At 39.4% G+C, this 21,878-nt stretch overlaps 1 protein-coding gene across 2 annotated transcripts in view; it reads left to right on the top strand.

Annotated features, from left to right (window-relative positions):
- The window catches only part of LOC126923951 (disintegrin and metalloproteinase domain-containing protein 10-like), a 57,055-nt gene that overhangs the window by 15,145 nt on the left and 20,032 nt on the right, over nt 1–21,878 (top strand). For both annotated transcript variants that reach the window (XM_050737904.1, XM_050737905.1), the window contains exon 4: nt 7,476–7,594. In XM_050737904.1, coding sequence (XP_050593861.1) covers nt 7,476–7,594 — 119 coding nt within the window. The remainder of the gene's footprint in view (nt 1–7,475; nt 7,595–21,878) is intronic.

Raw genomic sequence — 21,878 nt, forward strand, 5'->3', positions numbered from 1 at the left:
TTGAACGTCACGGCCGATAGAATGGGAGAGGCGTGGGTGGGGCCTGAAAACAGATCGAATTCATGACGAAAGGCAATTTCGTTTCTGGCGTCCTTCGCGACTGAAATTTAATTAACCGTCGGACAACCGGGCGATTTTAGCTGGAATCGAGCGAAGATCAAAGCTCTCGAGGTTGGCTCTCTCTTTTTCAACTGACCGTCTCCACCGACGTAAATAGATTCCAGTAATTGCTATTAAGCGATCGACGAGCCGGTAATTGCTCTTTTCGGCCGCGGGGTAAGAAATTATTCAACGAAAACTGGTTAAGCTGGTTTACCGGGAAACGCGGCCACGATGCGAGGATTTAGGAACAACTTCGACGAGCGTTTCGATTATCCACATTTTTATTAAAATTGTCGTGCAGTTGCGAGCTTTTTAAATCGCTTGTTACATAAATTGCAAAAAGTCCAACCACCCACATGCTACCTACGATATTCTCAAATAACAATTCTCTCGGCACGTAACGAATTACGCAAAATAACAATATCAGTTCGATGAGAATGGAACGACGCGTATCTAATCGTTTGAACGAAAATCTTTTTTTTTTGTACGAAAATTCTTGTGTATGCAACGATATATACTTTGGATCATTATCATCGATTAAAGTCCTTATCTAGTAATCGTTCGTCTGGCCTAGCGACTTGAAACATGATAGTAGCCTATCCTAACATTTATAAACGGCAATGTAGAAATTTCCTGGAGAATCTAGGCGTTTAAAAAATTCGAGCAATTTTTCATTCGATAGATCACGTGTATATCATCGATAGTATGCCAGTGCATTGATTACGCGTGCTAGTGAAATATTTTACCAGAAACTGTATTTTATCGCGGATATTTGTTCGCGTTCTTGGAAACGCGCTGGGAATTCACGAAATTTTTCATTTGATACGTGTTTTTGATAGACCCAGGAAATTCTTTTTACGGCAGAAAATTTTCACGACATCCGCGCACAATTCTCCAAGAATCACCCTGTATAATCGCATTCCTTACGCACGAGCCTTCCGAATATAGTCGCCACGAACAGACTGGATGGCTGAGCTGAGATCCAGTTTTCCCGCACGTGGGCACAGGTTGAATTCAACGAACGCAACGCGTGTCGCGCACACGGAGGCGTCTAATGACCGACGGATGCGAAAGGGAACGAAAGAAAGGAAGGTGCACAACCTTTAAAAAGCAACGCTTTGTTGCAGCTTCGTCGCTGTTCCTCTTTGCAATGCAGAATGTCGAAAGGCATTCTTCTAGAATATTCTGAAATTATAAATAGAAAGTAGGACAAAATGAAGTTATTCGAGTCAACCAAGTTTCGATGTCCTTCGTGTCCTTTTTAGCCCAACCTATACTTCATAGCCCCAAACAGAGCAAACCTAACACGGTTTTAAACATCTTTTGATATATCTTAGTTAATTCTCCATTTGCAATGCAGGGAGTCATGAAAGTCAGAAGGCATTCTCCGAACATTCTTGAATTATAAACAGAAAATGGGGTATCAATTAAATTTCGATATCCTTTTGTCTCTCATGCTCCGATATAGCTATACTTCACGATGGCAAACAGAATGAATCGATGCAGTGAATATTTACGTAGTTTCTCCCTTTTAAACTTCCATTGATATATCTTAATTAATCTTCCATTTTTGCAATGAGGAAAGTCAAGAGACATCCTTGGAATATCCTTGAATTATAGATAAAAAATGAAGTAAAATATTTGAGATAACTGAGCAAACTTATTATTAACAAATAGAAATTTTAGTACTCTGGATAGTTTTTACGTACGTCTCATAATCCTCTTTGGTATTATGTTTACCAAACATATGTTTATTGTTAATCGAATCTTCAGATTGTTATCTATATCTCTAGTTCTTTGGTATCTTCCTCTTCTTGTAAAACTAGAAATTATTATTTGCCGTACTTTTAACTTTTCGAGATGGATTACCTTCGACGTGTCTTGCTCCACCCCCTCGTTTCTGCTATGATCCGTTGCCTTTATAGAGATTAGGCACGTTATGGTAAAGAAAAAGCAAACTGAATATTGAAGTTCCTAGTAACGCTACAACAGTGCACAATAATAAGCGTCTTTTCACGAGGTTCTACATTTCTTACATTTGCATAGTAGCAAATTTTTATAATCATGTGGATATACTAGTAACTCATACGAAATTTAATATACTTGTACCTAATTAATAGTTTTTTACGCATTTATAATTAATTTAAAGATGCAAGGATTCACGAACCGTATTTAATATACAAAATATATAAAATATTCCAAGTGGAGTGCTCTTTATCATTTTTAACGGACGAAACAATTTTCTACGCGAGTTTCATATCTGTAATCTTCTTCGTAAAAATATGAAATTACATAAAAATTTGCAGTCTGCCAATTAATTAGCGCGTAGATGCTATAATAAATACAATGCTGTACAAGTAGCTTCTGTAGCCACAGTAAATATCCCGCGGAATAATTTGATTTAAATAACTTGATTTTTCCTTTCTCGAGCTTTTGTCGATTCTCTTGTAAAACGTCCGTAAAAATACAACGAATATACGCGCGATAGACAGCAAAGGGGTCAAGAGGAAATTCATCTTTCAGCATTCAGTGCTTATTAGTATAAAACGGGTAAATAAAGCGGCGTTATTAGATTCCTCGTTTCGTCAGGAGAAAATCGGATTCGTGGACGACCGTGTTATTGGATTCGTTACACGGGATTCAGGAGAGCGTCGTGCAACGTTCTAAAAAGTTTATGAGAAATCCAGCGTGTTGCTTTTCCGGGATTACCAGAGGCGATGGTCCCGCGAAAAGTCACTTTTCAGAAAGTGTCCGAGCGTAGATAAGCGAGAGAGATGTTGAAGCCAGAATGTGGATAAGTCGACGTTATAAATCGGCGATATCGGCTTTTGTCCCTCTTTCTTACATGTTCGATGTGTACAGGCTCACGAAAATATCGGAATACTTGCGAATACCTTTTGTTGAATATAAATATTATGCGTCATAGGAAACATTTGGAAATTTCATTAGCACTCACGAGACTCGACCACTAATATAATCATATTGGGAAATTTTAAAACAAATATGCAAATATACGTTGAAATGACGACGTGTTCAGTACGTACGGGCACTTCTCAAAGGCTGCAAAGATATTTGAACGGTCAATGATATTGGTATTAACACATTGTTGACGCGAAACATAAATCAAGCGTTTTCAATTTTTTAAACGTTAAGGATAGCAGATGTGAACGAACGTTTCGCATTTTATTTGATTTGACATATTTCGCAAAAATCTGCGGAATGTGGGGCAAAATTTATTCCACGATATACATTAAAAAATGCACGAATAAATATTAATTACATATTCATGAAGTCTTAATACTCCATGGGAGCATCTTTAACATTTTTTTCTATTGGACATTTACAATTTACTCCCCATTATTAGTTGGAGCAATGAGTTAATATCTTTAACATTTATTATATCTCTAAGATGATCACTCATGCTGTCTACTTATTTTTTATTAAATATATATTTGCAGTAAAAATCCTATAATTTCTCATACAATCATAGCATGTTTTCGAAATCGGAGTACAAGGCAGAAGCAGGTAATTGTGTAAAAGTAAATTGAAAATATAAAATACAATTTGTTCGTATGGACGTAGGATACAGGATATAGAAGACGGAATAGGATACGGGGTTTGAGGTGCATGATGTAAATCACCACATACGTATACATTCTCAGATTGGTTACAAATTTTACCAACGTAATTCCCCATATAAAGGTAAATCGAAAATATAGAATAAAATTTGTTCGTACGCAGCTTTCATATGGACGTGGTATATCGATGTAGAATTTCAGATATGTCATCCAAACGATAACACGTCAGATTGGTTTCAAATTGTACAACACAATCGTCACGATCGTGTCTCATCGTTGTTCTAATAAAATTTCGTCGCGTTTTATACGTAACACACACAACGCACGTATACAAATTTTCCATGGTAAACGCGTACAAGTATCTCGAGCAAGTGAACCAGTGTATGAATAAATAAAAAGAGTCCAGCGGTCTTGAATACAGCGGTGAAAATCCGAAGGATTGCGAGATAAATCGTTCGAGCCACCTCGTCGCATTTTTTTCGCGAGTCACGCACTTTACGGACTGCTTTATGAATTTCTTAACGGGACCAATTTCATGGAAACAATAGAACGATCTCGTGGAATAAGGAAGGAAACAAGGTTCACCGTTATCGCCAACAGCTTGCTATCGAGTTAGGAAAATAATTGCAGCAGATGCGGCGAGAAAGGTACGAGGATCCGCGACTAATTGTTGCTCTTCCGTTGATACCTTACGTAATGCCGGCTCGTCTTGTGCCTCGTTTCTTTATGGTAATGCTCCGTATTAAATTCTTTCCGCGAGGCAAAGCAGCAGAGAGGAGGAGCCCTCCGTGTCTCCTTTTCCTCGCGGCATCTTGTAAAACAGCAGCGTGAATTTCAAACGAAATCTGTTTCGCGATGATAGAAATTACCGGGATCTGAAACTGCTACGGCTGAATATTTCGGAATTCTCGCGCTTCTCCCTGTTATTCGCGGTTTATTTCCCATTCATTATTCATTCTAAATTCGATTTAGTATATGAAACGTATTATAGCATTCTTTAAATACAAATGAAACCTTAACCGCAACTGGTTTCTCTAAAATATCGCGTACTTAATTAAAGCACTAGGTTGTTCGGAAGGTACGTAGTGAAATTCAATAAAAGTTGAACGTTCTATTAAATATTGCATGTATTGTTTCTTTCAGTGGATCTCTGTCGAGAAACCTTTCGTCCTTTTCCAAGCATACGCTATCGAAATCGTCTTTCTACTAAACTTTATTACGAGGTCCTTTTGAAAAATATTTACACGAAAAATAATAATTTCTCCCAACTCTTTGGAAAAATACTGACTTCGAAAGCATTGACTGTCTTATCGTAGATATTAGGCATACACCGTTAAAAGAACTATATCCTTGTTTCTTTTTTTAACTATGCTATACTGAAATACACCATCGATCGCTAAATAATTATAAAAGAGATTGGAAACTCTAAAAAATTATACTTGCGATATTTTTCTCCTACAATCTTCGTATTCGAAGAAGAAAATATAAGCTCAGATTTACGACCATACATGGTCGTTTAACATCCTAATATTCTGGGAAAAGCTTCGTAGGACCATTCTTTTAACCATCCGAACATATTCTGTTCGATACGGTTTCGATGATCAGCCTGGAAATTCTCCTTGTCTCTTAACATCAGCGTTACCTTTCGTTTCCCTCTGTTTTTCTGTTTCTGCCTCTAATACTGACGAGATAATCGAATATTTTGTCGGTCTACGCGTGTTCGCGAATAATCCAGGCTCGTTGCGAATTTAATTAAACCTAATCCATTTACCCTCGAATCCGGGATTATAGCAGCGTGCACTCGCTGCATTCCATACGCAATCCCTGGTCAATCCGCGTTTCAATGCCACGCGCCAGTCTTCGATCCTTTCGCGTTTCTAAATTTAATATTCCAAGTCTGAAAGTCGTCGCGCTTCGCTCGTCCATCTTACAGCAACGTCGATCCCTTGTTCTTAGAAGCCACAGTTCCGAGCTATTGCTTGATTACCGTCGAATTCACGGTTGTATCAACGCAATGTCGTCACGCGTTGAGACTTGAGATTTTAATATATTTAATCGATTCGAGATTTTTTCAGGATGCGCAGTTTAATATACCGATTCTCTTTCGCGAAACACGACACAGTACTCCGTGTGCTTCTTTTATTCGCGATTTTTTTTCTATTGCGGTATGTTTATCATATACATTTTTGGATCAGGATGATTATTCCTTTTCGTTAAGGAAAGGTACCTGTGACGGATTATCTAAAACGAATGATACTGTTAAGAATACCATCGGTATAGGGCCATAGGATATCTTGTAGACCAGAAGTCATGCTACGAAAAATATTCGAAAACTCGATATAAGAGGACTGATGTGATTACTATGCCTGGCCTCCTTCGTACTATCTTTAGAAGCTAGAAGTGGGCAGCGAAAGCCAATCAGGGCTTTGCCTAGCTAACAAATGGTACGTGACTAAATGACAAGCAGGTGCGCATAAGTATGCGTAGGTAACAGCATAGAGACCGCGTAACCGAAGAAAGGTTACAAGCGTAGTATAACGCGAGAATGAAATTAGACATGGAATTAGTTATCAATTAATTAGTGTTATCTGATTGCTTGACACAAATGAAACGTGCCTTAAAGCGTTGTCGATCAATTCCATGTTATCGTAGCCTTATTGTTAGTTGTTAACCGCTCTCGTAGTATGCTTCGCTTCGTCCTTCGACTACAGGTTTTCCACTCGGAAGAGTCGAGTACCGGGGAAGGCCTGATCGCGTCATCGTCCAAGAATCGCTGAATCACGAGAGCACAACGGGTTTTGGATCTAACGTTCCTCGACACTCGTGCAACGACATCGCGCTTCTTGCACGTTTCCCGATGACCAGCCGTCGACCGTGAGACTACTCGTTACCATTGACCCTACGTCGTGACAAACGTTCGATCCAACAGTCCTGGGCAGTCAAACGCAACGGACAGTCGCAAGGTTAACCGGCGACTGCTGGTATTTTCAAGATTTCTTCGATTATCATTCATTCTTGTACGATGTTTTTCTATGATGGACCTGGTGGAGGCGAGAACCGTTCGAGCGTAAAAACCTGATTACGCTGATCGGCGAAAGGATTAGTCGACGAGTTCTTAGGGGCAATGTCGTTTTCTTAGGAACAACGTGTAAATCACCGATACTTTGTCTATCTCGTCTTGATCCTGTTCTCTTTTATGTTCGTAGACCTGTTGCTAATTTGAAACACACTGCTTCCGGTTTTTTAACCATTCGAATATCAAGTACACAGCAAGGACAATGCGTTAAATATTCGAAAAATAACGAATCCTTGGTTGGATTCTGCGTTTAATGGGAAAACGCTTGAAAGGAATGACGAATAAAGACAATGATTCATTTGCTGTGCCATGTATGTAATTGCAAGATATATTATAGAAGGAACTTAAATTAAAAATTGTGAAAAATGTTTAGTAATTATTAAGGAAGTAACAAGAGGAATTAAGTAATACGTAAGATACGTACACTCGACTCGTAGACGAAATGTTCCGTTATTTTATTACATACTCGAAAGATTAATCGATTCGGTTGACTTCGAGACATTGAAAAAGTACTAACAGACACAACTAACGAATGTAAAGGATCAAGCTGACACGAAAAATGATATCCGTCGAATTGTCTAGAGCCTCGTAGGTACAACTATATCGGATATTTCGTACGCTACATATTTCATACGATAGTAACAGCTACATGTACATGTTTATGAGACGTAAAACTTGTAATTGCCTGATATTAATAACAAGTTTCGTTACTGTTCCAGACAGTGGACGTTACGCTTGATACAAGACAAGGGTCTATTCAGCAAGGATGCGACATTCGAGAGCACGAATGGTCCCATTGACTTCGACACGTCGCACTCGTACGTGGGCACCGTGTTGGGTGAGTTTTGTCAGACCACTTTGCTTCGACCCTTCGATGATATACGAAAGCGATTTGGATTCTGGTGAAATTGCATGCCACCGTGAAGCGAGGTTTCCCTCCGTCCTTTGAAGTTTTCCAATGCCATTCACGCTTTCTGTTGCTCGCAGCAGGTATAAAGCCCAACCCCGATGCATCGATACGGGGTAAAGAGCGAACTAGGAGAAAAGGAAGATTCGCGCGTATAGCCAAAATGGCCAAAATACCGCCATAGGGTTTTGCAGACCACGCAAAAATTGTAGATTGATTTTAAAAACTGGCCTTTTAATTTTAATACGCAATAACTGCGCAAGGGCGCGAAAGCTGTCCATTGCAAACTCTCTAGTGTACACGAGTGCACACAGGGTGATATTTCTTTCAGAGTATCCAGCTTCAAACGATGCCGCGTTTTCGACAACCCGATCGGATCAGCGCGAATATACCTCTCTCGTTTCGCTACCTTTTGCTCTCTGGGATTTCGCTCCTGTCGAAACTGATGGGGACAAAGCATTTTCTAAAAAAAAGGCCAAATTCACGTTCAAAAGCGCTATAAATCGTGTTGGTTGCGCGAGATAATTTAGATTTAGTTTTCGACTGGTTTTTGCAAATAGAAGATAAAACCGCGATGAAAATTTCTGTTTGTATACTTAATTATCATCAGCTATATTTTATATATGCTCTTAACGCAGAGATTTTGATCCATTCGTTGGTAAGAATCTGTCGTAATAACATAATTAAGTTTAATGAATTTTGCAAGTCTTTCGAAGGATTACGCGAATGCCATATATCTTCATCGACTCGTTAAAGGATTATTTTACGAGAAAAGAATATAAGAAGAGCTTCGTAATATTGGAGCTTTAATATCGATATATTGAAAAGTTTCGATATACAATAAAAAAAGACATTTAGATTTATTTAATTCTTTATCAAAATCTTCGACAAAAGAACATTTTTCCATCCAAATTAATTCAAAATTAAAGTGCTAAATCGTGATAACTATAAAATATACCCGATGAAATCCATCCCAAATAACAGAGAGCTTGTTAGATATAAAAGTGGCGATATAAAATTCGTTAATAAGTAAAAAGACTTTCCTGTTGTAAGCCTGTATTTTAATTTTTATTAATTTCGCTGCTTCCTTGTCGCATCGCGTGATTCGTCAAAGAACCGGGAATTATGTACGTGGAATTCGAACGAAACCGCTAACGGGAAAGTTTGTTGGCTGGCCAGCAACGCGACGCCAGTTTATTCGCCGGTTGACGTCCTCCGACAGAAGACACATAATCCTTGCCCGATTCCCGGCATTGAACCGAGAATCTCATTTTGATCGTCATCCTCGCAGTAGCGGTCGTTTGGAACCAAGCCAGCCACCCTATTGAAGGTGTACGAGCAAGAAGTCTCCCATGAACGAACGATGTTCACCATCGATATACATACGTATCGTGAGTTCGTCGAATTCCAGTCGACCGGGCCCTTCCTTCACTTTCAACTTTTAGAAACGAAATCGCGAATTCGATATCGCACGATCTTCTTCGTTCCGACGTCGAATTTCAAATGCAGCTGCCTTTCCAAGTCCTTGCTTTTCCATTTATATAGGGTGTTTTCGCAATCGTGATGCGACTGAACACGAGATGATCTCTCGTGAAAAAATTTACTTATTTCTTTATTCAAGAGGTAAACCATCCTTTGCTGCAAAAAGGATAATATTTTAAGGAGTACTGTATTTTCGATGTTTTATATATTTCTGCAATGCTGTGCGCATCCTGTGCACGCTTGCATCTTCAAATTCTTCGTAAATGCGTAAAACTCCTCGGTCTAATAATAAATAGACTGTGCATGTTTTATATTTGTATGGATATAACTAAAGAAATTCAATGTGGATGACAATTTAGTTCATCCACTAAATATTATAATAATCCCGGCAGAACCTCTTTTTTATTATCTGAAACGATATGGACCGGAGGTCTATCTCGGTGTACGTAAATTTTATAATAAAATTATAGGTAATTTTTGATAATGTAATATTTAGGTTTAATTCATCGTTTAATCGATTTGATTAACCGCTTTCAGAATATCCGACTATTCACACTTTCGTGCTAAAATTTCGATAAAAAGTGAAGTTACGCTGCAGTTCGAAACACCTCGAACCGATTTTCGATAACCGAGACCTCACTGTACTCTATTTTTGATACATCGGATATTATATGCAAATTGTGAATGTTTGCATTCTTGAACGTCCCTAAAATACGTGAACATCCGCAGTCCAATGATGATATATGACTATGGTGATTACATCGGTAAAGTTTGAGACACCTTTTCTACTTTTTCACTGATTGATGTCGTGTCAATTTTCCACGAATCATTTACGTATGTTTCAACAGTCTTCTTTTCTCATCTACGGCACGTTCTCGCCATTTATCTCGAACGTTACGATTGCGATCGTTCGAAGCGGAACGGCGCAACGCGCGCGTTTCCTCCGCGATATTATTCGCTAACTCGACGCGGATCTGGCCATCGTATAATTATAGTTGTTGCGTACGCGTTGGATAAGACCGCTCGAAGGATCGCCGTAATTGAGTTGCCTTACTCCTGGAAACGGAAAACGCCATGCTAGGGCCTGCATTTTTACGCCCGAGCATCGGGAGGCGTAACTGTTGCCTTTTAAATCCGGCAGCAGAGCTTTATTACGAATCCCGCGTTACATATTCACACAAAGGAACCCACGTTGGTTAACAAACAAAGCAAAAAAAAAAAAAAAAAGACCTGACCATTAGACTACGAATTTTCGTACATTTATGGAAAATTTGGATCTGCAAAAGTGCAGACAATGCGTATAATGTGTTCTTTTTATTAATTCTCATCTCTTGATCGTAATTTTAATTATAAGTTAATTATAATTTTTTAAATTATATTCGTAAAAATGTGAAGTTGCATGAATATTCGCGGCATACTTAGCACATTATACAGGCTGTTTCTTCATACGCGATACTCACTTCAGCAATGGACAGGGAACGCGAGAACAATGAAAGAAGTTCGTATAAACATGTGTCCCATTTGATCTTGTTTCAAAGTTGCAGTCATCTCTGTGTTCCAGTAATCCGTAACAGCTTACCTTCGTAGAAGGTGGTCGAAATGGCTACCCTCTGTATTATTCGACATACGCGTGGAATTTTTGAAAGATTGCGAAGTTCTTTGACAAGGCGGCTGCAAAAGCCAGCATACCTTTTACATACGTAGGTAAGCAGTTGCGGGCTACTGAAACACAAAAGTGTCTATAGCTTTGAAACAAGATCAAATAGGACACGTGTTTACGCGAACATTTTCCACCGCTTTTGTGTCCCCTGTTCACCGCTGAAATGAGCCCGCTTTCTGAAACACTCTGTATTGTGATTTAAAAGCTCTGCAGTCGATTAAAAGCTTGAAACGCGAAAGGTTCGCGCGCTATGTTTTGCGTTTTCGTAGGTCGACGAACGGCCCTATAGATTCAACAAGTTACGCGTGGAAAATTCTCCGCAGCTCGCACGATCACTCAACGAAGCGATTATCGAAGGAACAACGACGGCTGTAGGTTGAAGTTGGAGCAGCTCGAAGAGAAACGTTGATCGCGACATGGCTGCATCGACGTCAACGGCGTTGTGAGCGATCAAGTTTCGAGCGGCGGCGAGGTTGCGGTTAGACCAGTTCGAACTCATTCGGTGCACGAAATTATATTGCGGGCTTCGTACGCTTTTCGTCGGTACACGTATCTACTTACTCGAGTTTCTCTCGCTACTGGAACGCTCGTTGGGATCAGATAGCTCTCCGATATTTCCATATTCTTGTGTATGCGAGACTTCATCGCGCACCGTGCTCGTCCACTAGCCAAGTTAACCAAATTTCCAACTTCTATACCGTTAGTCTCCTTCGTACACGCAAATTTCTACAAAATCCACCTTATTCCGTTTTACAGTCGGGGACAAAAAGAAGCGAACAGATAGCGGAAGTATGTATCGATAAAGTTTACTTGAACCAGCATACTAATGTCGTATACACAGGCTCACGAAAGTATTCGTATCCTTATCGACACTTTCTAAGAACATATTTTATGAATTTCTATATACATTTTCAAATTGCTACCAAATTTTACCGATACAACCGTGACAATCGGATCTCGTAACGGCGCTGATGAATAATTGCTGAATGTTTTATGAAATGTGCACGATAACAAACGTAAAAGCTTTCTGCGATAAGTGTACGAATACCTGTTTAGTACAATGAAAGACAAAAGAAAGTTTAAAGAATCGACATGATCGATAAGAACAATTAAATTACGAATAGATATAAAACAGATAATTCTATTACGAACATGGTAAAACATGTCTAGTACAAAAATCTTAATGCTAATGTAACGTGGTCGGTTATACAAAAGTGTGAATTTTAAAGGAATTTTAAAATCTCATGTCCACCACTATGCGTCATTGTAGCACGTATCGTAGATCATCTAATAAATGGTAATTGAAACTTTGTCGAAACAAATTTGCATCGTTGTGTAAACAAGCTGTATTTAACGAAACTTCGTAATTCGTAAGCCCATTGTTGCACGACTTATTTTTGTCGTCGACTGTATTTCGCAAACTCGACGGTTTCCAATTACTTTCATTCCTTATCAGTCGCGCGGTACAAACTCGCGTACGCGAACTCGAAAAAGAGTTCCTTCCTCCGGGTTCTACTAGCTTCCTCCGGGTTCTTCCGCAGCGTTATACGACAATGGAATAAATTTCCGTGACTGGGGTCCGGGCCAAGCTTAAGGCTCTACCTCGATGTGCCGGCATACTTCAACTAACAATTGCGCGCGGGGAACACTCGCGACGTGATTACGATGAAAACTTTGCGTATCCGTGTAGCAAGCGGAATTATGAGACGCATACTCTTTCGACTACGGAACTTGCGAGTTGCTCCGGCGAAATAATTCACCTGGCATTGTTCCTCCGGTCGCGCTGGCTCGATGCTAATGGTGCTCGTTAAACAGCTTGAACGCATCGATTTTACGTATCGCTTACGTGGAAGAATTGCTCCGTGATTGCCTACAGACTCTCTTCCTTGTTCTTACTTAACAATCTATTATCGAAGAAATAGAGTATCCCTACAATCGTGGCACGATCGTGCGCGGAACGAGTTGACAAGCAACGATCTCTATTTAATTCAAACTGCGAATGTTTATGCAGTTTATGACAAAGTCTGAAATACCAGAATATGAAAGATTGTACAAAATAAAGTACCTATTATAATATTTATTGTATTATTTAATGGACGAACTAAGTTATTATTTAGCTTTAACTTCTTTAATTACGTTCATACTATGACTATAAAAATTTATAAAAATTCATTGCAATTTACTCGGTAGAGTATCAAGCAAATTTCCAGCTTAACGCACCTAATATATTCGCAGAAACTTTCTACGGTAAGCGTTCGATTTACTTTCGTGATCCAAGTGAATTAACACTGGCCGTGCGTTTCATTCACTGCTCGTCCAACGATCGATGTAATAAGAAGGCGTACAATGACAAATAAATAATGGCAGACCGTAAAAGCCGAGGGGAGAGGTGGCGTGTACGAAATTATAATCGACCCCGGCCCATAGAACGATGCAGATAATCGTATCGATATCTTCGTAATTGGAAGCTACGGAAGAGATGAAACGATTGCAAGCATAATAACCGTTACAATGCGCGTTTGTCACGCTGCGAAAACGATCAGGACGCGCGGTAATTGTTCCAACGATACAATGATTAAATTAACTTGACTTTTCGATTCGGCTATGTACGTGTACATAGGTGTGTTTGGGTGGTCGTGTGTTAGAATGGGACACGGGACACACCGGCTGGTGCAACGGCGCAGGATAACCCGTATCACTGATAATCCGATTACCGATTAAACTTGCCTAATTGACGGTGTACCCGTGTGTAATTGCGCCGGCCGGAAACGGCCGATTGGCGTGCTACGATAATGGAGAACGTCGGATGATGCGTGACAAGTCACTTAGAAAATTCCAGCCGAGCCAATCTTCCAGAGCAACGCGTTCTTTCCTACCGGAAATGTTCGCCTCTGTGTCCTTAGATTCGTCGAGCGACGACGTTTTAATCAACCACTCGTCTCGTTTCGATCATCAACCTGCAAACAGTCTATTCTCGAGTGTCGTGAATGGGCCGAGTCAAATAGATTATCATTTAGAAATATTGATCTTGTCTGTCTAACCAGTTAACCGTGGAACTTAGCTCTAGAAATATCTCATGGGATTAGCTGATGGAGTGCGTAAATAAATACGAGCGACGACGAGTATACACGTCAAACGCAGTTAACTGGTTAAATATGAAAACCGCAGAGAAAGAGAATAGGATACGAGTAATCAGAAAACTTAATAATCAGAACCGCGCTACTAAAACTGTCGCTTTATTCGTGGCATTTGGCGGGGTACGTAACTATTGCTATGGAACTTCTGATCTTGAGAATACATGTTATTATAATATCGAATATAATCTTGATTATTTGCAGAAGTTCGTATCTCGTAGCCTCGAACCTAACAAGTTCTTCTCTGTTATATTATTATAATTAAGAAATGTTATTTTAGCCATCAAATGGTACCAAAGTAAGAAAATCGATAGAAATAAACGTGTCATATTCTTCGTATGCCGTCAATCTGCTGAAAAAATAACAACATCGTTATAATATTTAGAGGTTGAAATAAATCTCTACTTGGATTCCATTTCTTTAGGTGTATTTAGAAACGTATGGATTCACGTAAAAATCTGCTGGTCTATCAACTCTGCTGCACCCAGTCACTTCCCACTTGATTCCATTTCTTTCGTGTTAAAAAATATCTTAGCTATAAATAAAATATGAAAAAGTGCGTGATTATTCGTGATGTAATTTTATATTTATTACAAATCTGTTTTGTCCATTAAAATGAGCAAAATTGAAAACCAAAGAGGACTGCAACCGAGTCAGTAAAATACTGATTTACGCTGAATCCTCTGTATAAAAATATTTCATTGGAAATCTTCAAAAGCCAGAAACTGTTAGCCACATTCCCCAAGTCGTCAAATTATTAATAATTTTCTATTTCAAATTGATTTCCTAGCGAAATATGCTCTTTCTAAAAGATCTAAATTCAAATTAAAATATAATCATATTTGAATAGTTACAATTAATCAACTATTACCATTTACAATTTACACGGGTTTATACGATTTATTATTATTATTATTATTATTAATATTATTTACTATAATCTAAGGATAGTTATCCTCTTCTAAAACATCGCTGATATTCTTGTCTTCTAAACGACGATAATAAGATTTCTTGCGCGAGCAATTTGCTTTTTATTTTCGATTAGTCGATTAATCTCCAAACACCTAAATCAGCCATCATCTCATCGACGAAGGATGAGTTCGATGGAGTTTGCGGGCGAGGTCTCCTGGCTGCTAGCCAGTATACTGCTCGACGTATTCATAACCGACGCGATGCTTCTCGCTTCGCAGATTTTCACACTCGAGGATTACAAATTACAGGAACAAAATGGCAGAGATAAAATGTGTACTTAACGCGTCGGTACTTTGGCTAATTAAGCCAGGATTTAAGGATGGCATCCGTCGTTCTGAAATATGTCGTTACACTGCTCGTTTCCATTCTCATTGATTTTTTGTTCATTATCTCGTTCGTTCGATCTCTGACCAGTTTCCAGAGAAGGGAAGCGATCATTAATTGAGAAATGATTTTATAGAAAATCCTTATTAATTTATACGTACACATCTGAGATACGAACCTCTTGGAAACCAACCTGAACAGGCCCATTTTTCCTAATTTCTTAATTCTATCACAAGGATCTCAATCCTCAAAGGACGAGTGTTTTACCTGCATAAGTTTGCTCGTCGTAAGCGAGTGACACGAATAATAGTAAATTCTAAAGTAAATTTAGAAAACAGTGGTCGTAACATCAGCGCATTCCTGTAGTTCTCAACTTACATCACCAATCTGGTTCTATTCTTTATCGTACGAGGAATCAGCTTTTTGTATTTTTATTATAATAATTCTTTTATTTAATAAACCATTAACGAACCAACGTCTATACGAGCGACATTTTCCTTATTTCTATTTTTTAAGCTCAGTAGCAAAACACTCCGTACATGTAGATACTATGATAATATCTAAAAGTGAAGAGACCGAGTCAAGTGAAAAATGTTCGTGCAGCACAGAACAAATTTGTTTAACTCCGCGAGCAGATAATATGCGGACGCAATTCTAACAAAATGATCAACGATCCATAAAACAGAGTATCAGAAGCGACCACGATATATTGTAATTTAAAGCAACGCAACGCTCAACGCAATCGAATAGTTAATCAACAAACGAGAGCAACATTGCAGGGACTGACTCTCGATTACGAATTTTCGATTTGTTGCGAGCGGTCGAGGTTGGAAACGTTGTCAGCGGTCTGTGCCTTGCACGCCGGCCACGAGCTTTCATTAACGGCTATGCATTAATTATCACGGCGGTGATAAATAATTGGCGTTACGCCGTTAACGCGATTCACGTTCAAATTGAATAATCCGCCGTGCACGCGGACTTCGCATCCGGTCTTACGAAAATTCTTACGATGCCGAACACGAGAACGTGTCTCTTCTCAGATTGCCTGAGAAATAAAATTATCCGTCTGGTTGCTAAGACGCACGGAAGCGGAACTCGCGCGACGATTACTTTTTTCCAAGCTCGTTAATTACACGGAACAAAGGATAGGAGCGTGGCCCGTATCGGCGATACGCGGCACGATCAAATTAATTAAAGCCCATCCCGTGGGTTATGACTAATTAAAAAGAATCGCGAGCGTGAAACACAGGAAAGGATAGGACATAGATGAAAAGAGCGAAACGGCAGACGGACGATTTCAAAGATAGACGAGAGGCGCGTGAAAACCGTATAGAACGATGAATCAAATCAATGCACCGGACGATTGGGCGTAATTCGATTGTTAATCAATAAAACAAGTTCGTTGAGCATATTCTCGCTGTGTGTCTGGCAACAGGCGGACGTCAGGTGTTTGTCACACGCGGGGGTGCAGGAGGTCGCGCGACGCGTATTGTTCGAGTTTTCGCGATTCCGCGTGCGGATCGCTCCCGCTAACCGTTCCCCGACTAAATTGGATTTTCCCACTAACGAGCGCCAGAGCTTTTCTCCGTGAAAGCAGCCGGTTGCCCCTGTGAAAGCTTCTCCGGTTACGCGCCCCTCCTTCGCTCATCCTCTTTCGTTCTTCGGTTTCCTTTTCGTCGCGCGTTGCTCACTCCTTTCGCCTCTCCATTGCCATAATCAGAATTTCTACTTTCTCCATTCCGCACCTATTATACTATTTAGCCTCTTTTTCTTTCTATCTTCATCTTCCCATTTTTTTTTTTTTTTATCTTTTTTCTGCCTCCCTTTTTTTTACTTTTTCTTTACTCTGCGCCTCGCTTCGTCCCGTTCCTCGACCAGGCTGCGAAGGTTTGACCGAGTCGCGTCTTCTTCGAGGCTGAATGAAATGAAATTACACCGGATTCCAATAATTCGTATTTAGCCCCTAGAAGTAGAATATTTCCTCCAAGAGCTCTTAATTGAAGAAGAAAGGAGGATGATTATTCTTTTTCCGCGGAGTTTACGGACGACCTGCTGGCAGCGAACACCGACGTCTAGGACGATTTAATTAAAGGCCTGCTGTTCTTCGGGGCTCGCGCTCGAACCGGAACTGTAATAACGAATTTCTGTCGAATTTAATCAAAGGGGAGGATCGATTATTCGTTCGACGCTTGAATTCCTTACAGCTGTTCCGAGGCAAGCTTTCCGAATGAACACCAAACCCTTATTTAGGATAAATCCGTGTCTTTCAAACTCCTCGATATCCGTTTGGCGAGCAATTACGAATTAAATATAAGTCGTGCCGGAATTGGAATTCACTGTCAATCAGGGTTATCGAAATGTCTATGGAATTTGCGTCTCGTTATACGCCAATCAGGGCAATTACATAAATTATCTGCTTATAAATAAAATGTCGAATCCTCCCTCAGGTAATACGGTTCTTCGAAAGTTGAATTTAAAACAACGAGACTCGTTATAAAATACAACACGATATAAAAATGAAAATCTGATAAATTAAGTTATTTGGAAAAAATTAATTAATAGTTACAAATACGATAAATATGAAACAGAGAATTCGTTTAAAAATGGCGAATGATTGAAGGCTTTATAACGAAAACGATTCTTTTCTCGCTTTTGTTCTTTTTCCGGGAAAATGAGAAAGTTAGAATTTTCAACTAGAATTTTCAATTGCCGTTCAATAATAATCTCGATAACAACATTTCAATTTTTCGTAACAAAACATTCGTCATATTAGATAATCGAAGCCGTGAATTCCGCAACTGCACAAGCTCGCCAACCGATATTTCGAGAAAATAAGATTTCTTATCTTTTTCAATTCGTTATCGATGTTGCTGATGTTTCTCGTGAACGTGGTTTTTTGTTAAATTATTAGATAATCACTTTTCTAAAAAGTAGCCTTCTTGTTTGTAAAATCATGAACCTATGGTGTTTTGCAAATCATCGAGTAATTTGCCATGACATTTTTAGTCAGTTCGTCCAAGCAACGATATATAATTAACGAAAAAAGGTGTTTGTTAAACTTAATCACCGTGTTTCCATAAGTGTTCTACACATTCCAAAACATTCAAGTTTCACACATATGCGTAAACATCAGCTATTTAATTGAACGTATGTAAATTAATCCGACGACGACGAATTTGTGGCTCTAATTATTTATTTTCCAGCAAATATACAGAACCCTCGCGTTACTTCTCCGATCGAACGCAAAATCCGTCCATTTTTCGTGCCAACGTTCCTCCACTCTATTCGAATTAATCTAAACTAGATGGATCCTCATTGGGATTTAGTTGATCCGCGACACAGAACATCGACCAGCGAGAAAGAAAAAGGATCCTGGCTGATTCTTTCCGCCACCTTCTCTATCTTCGAATCGCAGCGAATTACATTCGCGTCGACGTCGGAGTTACTTGGCCGCCACGAAGTGGAATATTGCACCGAGGCCTCGTCCGCGAGAAATAGGTCAATTATGAGACGGGAAGAGTTTGCAGCTGATTTTAACGCGAGCAAACGTAGCCAGGCGATATGGTGTGGAATTGCAGACACTCGACGGAGGGAAGAGAGGAAAAGGAAGATATACAGGGTGTCTCTGCAGTCGCGTAAGCGAGCAAGGCCTGACTTTTGGTGAAAAGATAGGTGGAAAATGTAAAATAAAAAACGACTTTTTATACAACTCAAATTTTATGCTCTCACAAAACTTTTACGTATCGTATAATCGTACGGAAAATTCTGAAATTGCATTGCTACTATAACGAGACACGGCTAATATTGGAAACAGACTTGGAAATGTATGTGACAGTTGCAAGATATTTGTTGTACAAGCTAAGGACCACCCAAGTATTTTAATAGTCAATGGATCGTTATATCGGTAAGCCACGATATTTAGTGGAACGCGTCTTTAACGCTAATTGCACGTTTAAAATTAGCGTTTATGCTGTGTATTCATTTTTCACTGAGCGTATGTTTCCGATAAATTTCTCGTAACTTCTATATGAATTTTCGTATTGGTTTCAAACTTTACCAGTACAATCACGACAGTCTGTATAATCATTTTACTGTGCGTGAACGAAATTTCAGAAAGCTTGGTACGATACACGCAACGTATTGAGAACAATTTTCTGCGGTAAACGTTGGAATACTTTCTCGAGTCACTGTGTACAACGGGCAAAGACAATTTTTCCATCGATCGACATTGTACGTGCATGTGACACATCGTAGTGAGAAAGTGAAACTATGATCTCAATCCGATGACCAGAGACTACAAATACCCATGATTTCACAGGCAACGTACACAGAGTGAGAAAAAGAGAAAGGACATTGGTTTCTGTGTACACGAAACAGCGACGTATCGCGTTCGTATCGTCGACGACCAACGCCGACGTAGACTATGATAAAACTTTTCTAAGGATGTCCGATTCGACTAGTCATCCTTGAAACAGTTCCCTCGGTTTGTTCCCTCGTTGTTCACCCGCTGCATCCTGCAAGACTCTCTCTCTCTCTCTCTATTCTTTTCGTCCCTGTTCTCTCGCTGATTATGCGCCGTTGCACAATATTATCGTTTATCTTGCACTTTCAGCGGTGAAACAACGCCAGCCAAGCGCTCTCGAATTCGCTTCTCGCGCCAGAGACAAGCAGATACCTTATTGTTTGTATTACGTATTAGATTTGCGAGCAAATTTCGCTGGTTTCTTTTAAACGCGAGGATAGAGACTCCGTCGTTATCCGCCTCTTGTTACTCTTACCGATTCCTTTTTAACTCGATGCAAACTTAATATTTAGCTAGGCATTTTTCCGGATCATTTGCCTTGCGCTCGCTCTCTGGCTACGCTTGAAAATAATTTCACGCGAGACAGAACTTTTAACGCGTCCCACGAGAGACTGAATTCTTTTTAGAGAATTCGAAAGAGAGAACGCTAGGGAGTGGCGCGATTTTAATCTAATATTCTACGCTTTCAACGTTGATTTCTCGTTCTCTTTCGCCCCTCTGCCTCTTAGGTTACAATGGACGAGAATTCGCGTGAATAGAAACAGCCTGCTCCTTGGAAAAGAAGCTATCGTTTCAATTTCAATGGAAGCGCGTACACGCAAGGAAAATTGGACGGTCGAAGATCACAGATGGAAAACACGCTTCTGATAAGTCATATATTTCGCCTTTCGTGGAACAGCAATTTTCAAATTCAATTCAGTTGCGTCGCAGAAATGAAAAGCAGATTTCTGATAACGCCACAGATACACAACGCATTTCTTACGCCACTGTGTTTCTCCTTCACTATAGAATTTTGTGACCGATTTTTAAATTCCATAGACGCATCCATGATCAGTTCTGCGTTGTATCGCATTCGGTATCAATTCGATGGATGCGTCGATCAATTCGACGTCAAAATTATATACAGAGAAGAGCCAAGAGAATGATATACGAGTTTCGACGAAAGAAAAATGTGTATATCGATTCAACATCGAAAAAGTCCATGGACAAGATATATTCGCTTTGACTGCCACGGTGGTCGTTGGTGACCGGAGCGCTTGAACTTCTTACAATCGTAAAAATTGAATGAAAATTGACAGTTAGGGCATTTTGAATATAACCGATAAATAGAAGATACTTTGAAATAGAATGTGCCCCATCGAAGAATTATACATTTTTATTAGAACATCAATGAAAAAAAAATGACGACAAATCTTGCATCTAACGGTGCACTGTGTTTGCATCCATATCTTTAACTGGTAATCTACGAATATTATTATAAACACAGCTTAGAAAATAATCGTAAATGCTGTTTTATTATCATATAATTGAAGTTAGAAGTGTGAACATACCTTACTATTATATATGGAATGAGCAAATACCGTTTACTAATATCTTCTACACGTTTCAACGATATATTCTGCGCGTTTTGCTTACGACGAAACAACGAATGCGAATGTTTTGTTGAAATAAACGAAGCCTTGTTATAATACGTCGCTATCAAGTGTTACCTAGGCGCCACGGTGGTCACCCGTGACCACCGATAAAATAAACGGTCCATTGGGGAAGAATGTTGTCTTACATCGTCAATTTATTATTATTTTGCCATTACATGCTTTGAATAATAAAAATATTCCCGTGGCGTCTTGCGTGGCAGTCAAAGTGTTAAATGGATGTAGATAGATATTTATTGTAATTCCAGAGAACCATAGAATGGACTTGGTTTGCAATATTCCTTATAAACACTCATTCCTTCGCACCTTACTCATGCCAGCACAGTGCTCTCTGATCTGTATTACGCACAGTGCTCTCTTTGGTCTTATTACTTCTCATCTTCCTTTCTCTACTTTCCTCGTTCTCCTTCTCCTAGTACGTATTAACATGCATTAACATAAATTACGATAACATCTATTAGAGCGTAGTATATTAATTTTTCTGTCCGCCCTGTACGCGGATAATATCTATCAGATACTTTGCACGAACCATGATACAGCGAGTGCAGAAGATATTATCGTACGTTCTTTTAGAACAGAATAACTTTTTTTAAAATTGAACCAAACGACTTCCTCGAGAAATCAGAAGGATCAGTTTGCCGGATGACGCGTAGAAAGAATTTCAAAAAGAAAAAAAGGAAACGTAATC

Source organism: Bombus affinis, chromosome 14 (assembly GCF_024516045.1).
Source record: "Bombus affinis isolate iyBomAffi1 chromosome 14, iyBomAffi1.2, whole genome shotgun sequence".
Classification (NCBI taxonomy): domain Eukaryota; kingdom Metazoa; phylum Arthropoda; class Insecta; order Hymenoptera; family Apidae; genus Bombus; species Bombus affinis.